A 10,826-nucleotide genomic window follows, 5' to 3' on the forward strand; every position below is an offset into this window, starting at 1 on the left:
TGCTGTCCCCCACATGGGAGGTGCAGGGGAACTTGCCCACCTGCTTATACTTGGTGGAAAGTAATATGATTTATCTTGTTTAAACTCAGTATATGTATGCTATGTGTTTTCAGTATTTTGAGTTTTCAGGATTTTGAACTTTCAGGATTTTGGTTTCAGTGTTCTGAGTTTCAGTATTGTGATATTTCAGTATTATGAAGTGAAACCATGCAGATAGATAGTAGCCTGAACTTTGACTGCCATGTGTTCACAATGGTGAGGAAATCCTTTTATGTGGCACAACTTATAAGTAAAGGCATGGCATGCAGCTCCAAGGAAATTATAGCCACCAGAGAGGTCACCTGGTTCAGTCAGCCAATAAACTGTGCACCTTAGTCACTTCAGAAATAAAACACTTTCTTTACTGATTAATATTTACAGCAGCTGATACGTAATATTTAAGGACCACTTTCAATACTCACAGTCACAGCACTGACATGACAGCTATTGAAGAAACAAATCTACTTTCTAAGGTCATTTTCTAGGTGTTAGATTCTGACTCCTAAAAATGAAAAGCACACTACCTACAGTACATATGATCTGCTCATGCAAAACTACTTCTGATTAGTTCATACAGGGACAGTATGTGCCTTTTTAGTATTTTATTTACTCTACCCTTTGCACTATGATCACCCAGTGCAAAAGAATAAAAGCAGTACAGTTGCTAGTGTTGCTAAAAAAATAACTAAGTCAATGATCATCACACTCTTAGCTGTCCTTTTTTTAATATAAACAATGAAATGAGAGAAAAAAAAAACAAATTAAATGAAGCAATAGCAGATTATACTGGTTGTGTTTACTTCATTAACATATACCTCTCTCAGGCTTTTCAACTTCATTCACCAAAGACCTGTTTGCTGTGACCAGTGTTCATTAAATATTGTACCTCAACTGGTTCCAGACACAAAATTCAGTCAAGTTTCATTCCAAAACTGGGAAATTCTTTTTCTTTAGATACTGAATGCCTCTCACTCTACTAAAGGGTCCACGGCAGCATGTATTCCTGCTTCTGCCGCCAAGATTTCACATACATTTATGTTCTTAATCTTCCTTAGTCCTGACACACAGACCTATGTCATATGACCCCACAGTCCATCTGAAATGACTACCTGACTTTGTGTGGCCTGCTCCATGTCATTCTGTTGTTGATATGTTTGTTACTATCTTCATGTTTCATGTATTGTATTACCTTCTCACTTCATTTTTATCTACTTTTCCCATTGCTTCTGACTGTATTTTTATCTACTCTTACCACTGTTTGGTTATCTGCATTACCTTTGTATTGCATTTACTAAATCTTATTTGGGAGAAAAATATGAGTTCTAGAATTTAAAATATCCTTTTTGCATGTCCTTGCACTGCAAAGGCTATTCAAGGATGTTGAGGAATGAGACTCATTGTGTATTATATATTGATGTCTTACTATTTCACACTAAGGAAGACAACACATCCGGATGGAAGTCTATGAAGTATAACTACCTGTCTGAAAAGGATAAGGGGCTTTAACCCCCATTCTGCAAAAGTTATATATTTTCCTTAAAGCAGTGGAAAAATTTTATGGTACCCATTTATACAATATTGTTACCAACACAGAAACAGGATCTAGACAAACATTTGAATGACCAAAGTTTGACTCATGATAAATTACAAAACCCGGATAAAAAAATATTTGTTCAAAGCCTGCATATGCCCAGTTCCAGCAAAAGGAACTGTTGATTTCTTGCATTCAAAAGGGGATCTATACAGAAATATCAGTTCTGCAAGTGTATACATTAGTAATTATTCTGAGGGTTACTGCTTTGTCTCCAACTCTATACAACCTCAGAATTAGAATAATTATGTAATGGGTAGTGGGGGCAGTCACTCCCTTTTGAGATACATTGGGCTTGCTCCCATTTGAAAAAAAGCTGCCTCTGAAACTGACAGATTTTAGACCAGTGCAATTCAAAGAGACAATTCAAACTGTGAATCTACAAACCTACAAACTACCTGTGCATCATGGTCATTTAAAGTTTGTCCCACATTCCAAAAGAACAAAAAGAAAGTAAGGTGTTCCATAAATTCTACTGGGTTCTGTGATCACTGCTGTGCCAGCCTCTTGAGTGTGAGACATCCCCAATTTGCTCTGTGTCTCTCAAGAGTTTTCTTACATGTGTAAAAATAATGTCAAGACATCTTTACAAGTGTGTTACCAAATGAAAAGCAAAAAATTGAATAAGTAATGACACACAAGTCACTCCTTCCTTAAGAGAGTTGTTTGTTTTCTACTATGCTGAATATATCCTGACCTTTTTATTTTGCCTGGCAATCCTGATTTAATCAGTTATGTCTTGCAAAAGTAAAGAACATCAAATAGTCACATAAGCAGGATAAAAATCATGTTATTTTTCCCTAAATATTGCACAAACCTGTTATAATATGCATATAACTTTTTTAAATATTGCAAAAATGATGCTTACCTAGAGCAATTTACTAAAATATAAAATAATATGAGCAACTAAACTTTACAAAAGGTGCTATTTATTTTGGTCATAAACTGAAAATAAATATCTTTCATTGTTTCATGGTATGGTCTGTTATACAAATGCTCACATTTTATTAATACCCCACTTTGGGCAAATGAAAAGGCGGCCATTCTAGAATGCCATCAGCTAAGTGGAGAAGTTTTCTATCTGTAGACCTACAAACTCTATTTTCTCTTTTTTTTTTTTTTTTTGTCTGACATACAAATTATTACCTTTAAAGTTACACTGTACATTTATGGTGAAGTTTTGGATGAAATAACAATAGCTCAGCTGCTGCAGACTTGCCCATTATCACCACCACCAGTTCTGTTGGAAGAAGCTTTCTTTCACAATAACAAAAGATTAGTTTGCAACATTCAAAATAATGATTTGCTGCATTCCAGAGGGAATACACATACAAACACCTGTTTTACAAGCTAATGTTTTAGTCCTTATTCTGGGAGTTATTGATAATGCAGGTCGGCACAACAGAGGCTAAACAGAAGAGTTAGTCTGAGAAAATGTCCTTACTTTTTTGTAGAAAACATTAAACTTATTTGTCAGCGATTTGGTAATATTGTCTGATGTCACAACAAGCAAGGCTGACATATTTTTCTTTTAGATTTCAGTGGTTTGAACCTGCTTTGGAAAATAAATAAATAGTCAGAAAAAGCAAATGCAACTCTTTCTGGTAAATATTTGTTAGTTATTGGGCCATAATATCATACTGTTGTCCCTTTGTGACCTTTAATTTCGACAAAGTATACCTCCCTCCAAAAGCCACATACACCTTATGAATTATATATATGGTTTTCAGACACTGGGTCCTAGGACTATATAAAATTGTTGTTTTAATATGAGCCATCTTATCTCAAAATAAGTTATGTAAAAATGTATTTACAACTCTCAACTTTCCATCTCCAAAGCATAGAACATTACCTCCTGTAGTGTGAACAAATGGGAAAAATGAGGAAAACTAACAGCTTCAGTTAGTTTTAACTGTAATGGGCAATTACAGACTCTTAAGTCTGACCAACTTCATATGCAAAGTCATGGAAAAACTTATCATGGAACTAATCTATCAGGACATAGAGAAACTCCAAACACTGGGCCCATCTAGTAGGGAAGTGACAGCCCTCTTAGATAGTATAGCTTGTACTGGTATTAGAACATATTTTTCACAAATCACCTATACAAAAGACAGTCAGGTCACAGTGGATGAAAAGATTTTTTTGGGTAAATACCTACATGGAAAAATGTCCTGTTTTAAAAAATGGAAATGTGTAGAGCATCCAAGCCTAGTTTGGGGCATATACATGTTCAGACAGGATAGTGTACATTTGTCAAGATCAGAGAAGAGAATTTTTCCAGCAGGTATTTTGTAGTATTTAACAAGCACTAGGCAGGATTTTTGCTAGTTCAAAAGTTTAATAGTTCACAGATAGCAAAATTTGATGCATCTCTGATGGTTGTTAATGCTAGGAGCATTAATAATAGTTTTTTACTGGAAAATTTGCTATGTTCCCACAAGATTGATGTTGTTATTGTTTGTGAAACATGGTTAAAGAACTTCTTCTTTCGGCTTTTTCCCGGTTAGGGGTCGCCACAGCGGATCACCTGCCCGCTCATGACTGACAGTGAAGTTTTTACGGTGTCGAGTTGCCAGCCTGGCGCCAACCTTCCACAGAAGGCACTCACACACACTCACACCTAGGGCCAATTTAGTGTGTCCAATCTACCTGCAGCATGTCTTTGGGATGTGGGAGGAAACTTACGTGACCACAGGGAGGACATGCAGACTCCGCACAGAAGGCACCCTAGCTGAGGATCAAACCGGAGAACCTCTTGAAACATGGTTAAAGAACAATAACTGGAAACCAGTTTTGTCAGGGTATAAATGTTTTTACTGTAACAGACATTCTAACAAAAAACCAAGTGGAGGTGTTATAATAGGGATTAATGATAGCTATGAGACCTGTGATTATTACATGTTCAATGATGATACCAATACTATAGACTGTGTAACTGTGAAAATAAAGACAACCCTGGAACATATAACAATTGTTGGAGTGTATAGACCATCAAAGTCAAGTGCTGATGACCTAGAGGAATTCCTACATTTCTTGCATGAAACACGAGGGAATAATAATACTAGCTGGTGACTTAAATTTACCAGAAACATACTGGAATAATATTGATTCAACAACGTTAGTAAGGAAATTATTCACAGCATATATTCAGGAACAACAATTGCTTCAGATTGTAAAAAACCTACCAGGGGACGGAACATACTATATATTGTTTGTGTTCACAAAGAAATTACTGTAACTTCAAGTCAAGTTTTACCACCATTGATGTGCAGAGATCATGGGGTTATAAAGGTTAATTTGTTGTGAGATAATTCTGCCAAACTGAAATCTAATCCAGTACTTTTCCATTAAACCACTACCAGTTTGCGCTGCTGTGTCGGTGGCCATGGCTATAAGTAATGGACGGACCCGTGATAGTACACCACCCTAAAAGTAACTGCTAAAGGTTGTGGCATTAATGATTATTATATTTCATGATGTGACAAGTCGTGTATATATATATATATATATATATATATATATATATATATATGTATATGTGTGTGTGTGTGTCTGTGTGAATGGCATAATGAAACAAAGCTCCTTACTACTGGTTGTGGCTAAAGTTTATCCCGTAATATTTCACAAAGAAATTTTCAATTTGTTACCCTAAAAAGGTGATGAACTTAGGCTGCATAAATACTATAAATACAGACCGTGCATCATGCAGAAAGGTTACAAATTCCATAGCCATGAGACGAGCATGTTTATTCCAACTGGATTAAAAAAAAAATACCTCCCTTATGGGGCTCAACCAATTCTGAGGCTACTGTCATGACAATATGCGTGTGTGTAACACATTTATAAATATCTGTGTAGTTGTGTTTTAACCCATATCTATGTGTGTAAAACACATTTCTATCTATCTATCTATCTATCTATCTATCTATCTATCTATAAATTAAGGTTAAAGTATCAGAACCAGTTCATAACTCCATCAAGGCTATTGGTACATAAGGCAAACGGTGATGGCAGAACATCGACTTTTCTTTTCTAAAGATGCAACCATGTGCTGGGGAGATTTTTAACTGAAATTTATTTTAAACATGCAGTTAGGAAAGGATGTGTCCACAGTTCCACATCCCCACCACCAAAAATGTTCCTGGAGAGCACGTACTTGCCGAATTCTGCGCTACTGAGAACCCCCCAAGCAAATAGTATTTTCGATTTCAGTTCACATTTCGCGTCGCTTTCCGAGTTGTTTTTCTGGGATACCACTGGCTGTTTAAGCAGAATTTACCCTTCGGGGAAATGTCAGACCTGAAAAACACTCAATCTTTACTGCTGCTTGTCAGCCATGTAACTTGTAGGGATTCCCTAAAGCTGTTTACAACACAAGCAGGTCAAACACCCCAAGTGCAGACCGTTGTGATCTGACACAGACTGCAAACCACATATCCAAACTTGTCCGTCCAATGTTTGCTTTGTAGTGTGTTATACATCACTATGTGCGTCATAGTACTCTTATTTGTGAAAAACAAGACTTCGAGGAAACAATAGCTTACACATTGCTAACTTAGGCTATAAAAATGAGTAGAGCGATGTGTAGGGGTTTAACAGAAAAGTACCTCTAAGCCAATGCACAGAAGGTTAATTACAGATTATATGGAAGCAAAACAGTCACTATGTAAAACTAACTGGAGTGAGGTGTTCAGTGGAAAAACTACAGATGGAATGTGGGAAGTTTTGAAAGAGAAATTGTTTGAGTGCAAAAAATAAAAAAAAAATGTTTAACATCAGGATCTAGGCATACAACATCAGGGGGATATATTTCCATAAGAACAACACATCTGATTAAGGTGAGAGACAAAAAATATAAGAAATGGAAGACAGGTCGAACTACAACTTTGAAAACTGAAATAAACAAGCTGGACAAACAGATTAAACATAGTGTGAGACAAGATCAAGAAGAAAAGTTATATAAAGATATTAAGCATAATAGGAAACCTTTTTATAGATACATAAGATGTGGAAGGAGTAAAGACACACAAATGGATAAACTGTGTGCAGATTCTAAAATTTATTCTCAGGCACAACTGATTACAGATACATTTACAAAATCTTATGCAAAATAGTTTGGCTCCACAAAAGGGGTGATAAGTTGTTTGAGTGACATCCATGTAACTCCAGATACTGGAATCAAATTAGATTATATTGAAAAAGAACTGCGCAAACTGGATGCAAACAAAGCACAGGGAGGAGACAGTTAGTAACAATGACCTGAGAACACTTCAGCAAGAAATTACACTACCATTTTAGCTATTATTCACTACGTCATATAAATAAGGGGAGATTCCTCAAAATTGGAGACGTGCTTATTAAGCCTGTCTTTAAGGGAAAGGGGAGTAGGACTAACCCAGAGTCATATAGACCCTTAAGTCTACTTTCATGTTGTGGAGAAATAATGGAGAAGGTAATATTGGATAAGTTATTATCAGAACTAGATAGGCTGGGACTTGAAACCATATATCAGCATGCATATGTTGAAAACAGATCTATTACCACCTGTAACATGATGTTCTATAACAATATAATAACAGCTATGAATGAAAAATTGTGCTGTGATATAATTTATATAGATTTAACTTCAGCATTTGACAGGGTCATACACAAAACACTGATCAATAAATTAGTAAACTAGATATTGATGTACTCTTGATAAGATGGATAGCTGCATGGCTTACAAATAGGACATGGCAAGTATCATATAGCAATTGGACAGGTGAAATCCTTGGTTACGGTTAGGGTGTCCCACAGGGCTCTGTCCTAGGTCCTTATTTGTTTAGATTGTATCTTTCAGACCTAACTTTTCATCTATGGTGTTCTACAGTCTATATGCAGATGACCTGAAATTGAGTAAACTGATTACATGTGTTACTGATAAGTCATCTCTGCAAAATATCTTGACTAAATTGACCATTTGGGCACAAGAGAATAATATGCTGATAAATACATCAAAAATTAAGCATGTGAGATTTGGGAGAGATAAATTGAAAGGTGAATATTTACTACAGCACAGTGATTGAAACTGTAGACTCATTTAAGGACCTGGGTATATGGGTAGATTTAGCTATGAGTTTATCTAATCATGTCAACCACTTGGTTAATGATAGTTATAGAACTATAGGTTGCATAAAAAGATTTATAAAGTCTTGGAAACCAAAAATAATGAAGTCATTGTTTGTTAGTTGCATTAGACCCAAACGTGAATATGGAATAACAATATGGAAACCCTATAAGAAAACAAGCATGAGTAAACTGGAAAGAGTACAGCGGAAATATTCCAAGGGCATCCATGGATGTGAAAATTTAAGTTATTATGAAAGAATAAAATATCTGAACTTGTACAGTGTCTCTTACAGATATCTAAGAGGAGATCTTATTCAGGCATACAGGACATTTAGCGACAACTACCTCTGGGAATGCTTGAGGTTATCAAAAAGTACTAGAGAATCATCAGACAACCTATGTAGAAGATGCTATAGGAATGAGAAGTGCACTAATTGGTTCTCTGACAGAGTAGCTGATGCATGGAACAGACTATCAAATTACATTAAAGCAAGTACTAGTTTAGATATTTTTAAGAACAGCCTGGACATGGATTATCGGAACAAGTGCTTTGGTATATTGGCAAGCTAGAAGGGCATTAATCCCCTTGCCTGAAATATTTGTATGTATGTATGTATCTCAGTTTGGATTTGTCAAAGTCAGGTCATGCTTACTCAACCTGGTGGATATTTTTGAAAAAGTCACCAAATCAATAGATGATGGCAAAATGGTACACACCACATACATCAACCTGGCCAAAGCTTTTGACACAATTCTCCACTCAAACCTAGTAGAAAAGCTAAATAAACTGGGAATAAGACCTTATGTCATCTACTGGATTGCCAACTGGCACACAGAAAGGTCTCAGGAAATCAAAACAGGGGAAGTTACCTCCACAAAGAGATTGGTCATCAGTGGAGTCCCCCAAGGTTGTTCTGAGACCTCTCTGGTTTGGCATCTACTTTTCTGAAGTAAAATCCAATACCAAAGGGCTCTGGCTGACTAAGTGTGCAGATGACTGCAAGCTAGGAGCAGTAACTAACTCTCCAAATGACTTGGCCATCTTGTAGGAAGGTATGTCCTAAATAAATAACTGGTGCTAAATTATGCGTTATTGTATCCTTTGGGAAGTACCACACTGGAAATACACCCCTAACAGTTGACGCAGTTGTTCAGGATTTGGGAGCTTATGTGAACACTGACCTAACCTTTGACCAACATGTCGAATGTTGTCTATATTGCACAGCTTATAAACAAAGGAATTGTGTCTAAATCTAGGGATGTCATTGTCCCCCTTTACTCAGCCCTCATTAGGTCAATCATTGACTATAATGCCTCATTTGGCATGTATCTGTATAGGCACGAGCAACAACTGCAACACCCTCAGAGATATCTTTCTAAAATGATGAAAGGCCTACTAAAGAACACGTCTTATATGGATCAACTCAAAGCCCTGTCACTGTATCCTACAAACTGCTAAGAGGTGACCTGTATCTGGCATACAAAGCATCTTCTGACCCAATACTGATGGATTTACTGCACATCAGCAAGTTAAATAACATCAGAAATACTCAGTGTAGAGATCTAAACCTCTTCTGCAACATCAACAGAACAGTTTGGAGGGACAAATGTATCTCACAGTGGATACTGCTGCTGTAGAACAGACTGCCCATCCATATAAAACAAAGTTAATTCCTCTCAATTTTCAAATGCAACTTAGATCTATGGATGAGAAACAGATTTACCCCAGAACTGCCCCCCATGCAACTAATGGATAGAGACAGCTCCCAAATTCTTTATCCCATGCATGGTTTCCCCTCAAATTATCTGTGGTATGATCTCATTTATTCTCATTACAAGTAATATGTAATTATCGCCAATGGGATGGGTAAGGCCAGTCTCTAACCAAATAGAATAGGTTAATTCAGCACAAAAAAGGAAATTGGCAAGGCTTAAAATTACCTGCATGGGCAGGTAGCCTATTACTTTCCTATGAACAAGGAGGCTCACAATATGGTTAAAATGTGTTGCTTTATACTTACAATTTTTTTATATAAAGAAAAATAATTTAATATTACTTAGTATTGATATTTGTTTAAAAATACCCTGACGAATGAATGTGCGTCAGACCCTTTCAATGTGGAACATCTAAGAACGTAGACTTTTTAAGACTGAAAATGACGGACGTCACCTAGCTGAGAGGCATGGCTCTATATTGTAGCAATATTCTGGCCTCAGAAAGCCATAATAGTTTGCAGGAGTTCTAAAATACTTACTCGTCTGAATATTGAGCACAAAGAGAGTAGGGCTGGCTATATGGCTAAACCACACCACTAAAGGTGCAGAAAGCAACTGCTATGCTACAGCAGCAAAAGTTCTGCAATGTAAATCATCAGGATAAAACTAAGCATCCACTCTTGCAGCACAATAAGTGGCACAAGAGGCACAAATGAAAATTGGAACAGGGTTGTAGCCAGGCCTGCTATAAAGTAGAAATTGAGTTAAGTAAGATGTCTGGTTGTGCGGATCCATTACGGTCAGTATCGGCTGCTCTGGACCATCTCCTTCCAGTTTTACAGTGTACAGTTCAGTGGCATGTTCGACTTTACTTAATTTATTTAGTAAATTGCATATCAATATCTATTAAAATTGTACATACCACAATCGCCGTGTCTGTTGCTGACATTATGAAAAACAAATGTTTCCCTTCTCTGGTCAAATATGAAAAAAAATCAAAAACTCATTCTCTGTACAACATTTATAAAATATAAAGCTGGACGCAGAAGCACGAGTTGTACAACAGTAAAAAGCGTCTCTGGTTGCTAAACCCACTGCTGTTGCTATATAACGTCACCTCTTTCGCAATCAGTCAGTGGTAATTGATCTCCGAGATTATACTTGCTAGAAGAACGTTCCAAACATAGCCTTTGAGTTTTGCTGAGAAAAATAAAATGATAACGGTTTTTTTTTTTTAAACAGCGAAAGCCAGTGCAGTCCACGGGGCAACAGTCCCTTGCACATTTAGAGCACCCTTTTATAAATTTCTTGACCAGCCGCATTTCAAATGAGGTGCTTGGAATATTGTAGACCTAATATCCATATTCTA

The 10,826-nt window shown here is 36.6% G+C and overlaps 1 protein-coding gene across 1 annotated transcript in view; it reads right to left on the minus strand.

Annotated features, from left to right (window-relative positions):
* LOC122798197 (tetratricopeptide repeat protein 21B-like) overlaps window positions 1–10,541 on the minus strand; it is a 1,733,894-nt gene extending 1,723,353 nt beyond the window's left edge. Inside the window, exon 1 of the mRNA XM_044066946.1 lies at window positions 10,380–10,541. Coding sequence (XP_043922881.1) covers window positions 10,380–10,406 — 27 coding nt within the window. The 5' untranslated portion in view covers window positions 10,407–10,541. The remainder of the gene's footprint in view (window positions 1–10,379) is intronic.
* Between the last annotated feature and the right edge of the window lie 285 nt (window positions 10,542–10,826).

Source organism: Protopterus annectens, chromosome 3.part1 (assembly GCF_019279795.1).
Source record: "Protopterus annectens isolate FY-2018-M chromosome 3.part1, PAN1.0, whole genome shotgun sequence".
Classification (NCBI taxonomy): Eukaryota; Metazoa; Chordata; order Ceratodontiformes; family Protopteridae; genus Protopterus; species Protopterus annectens.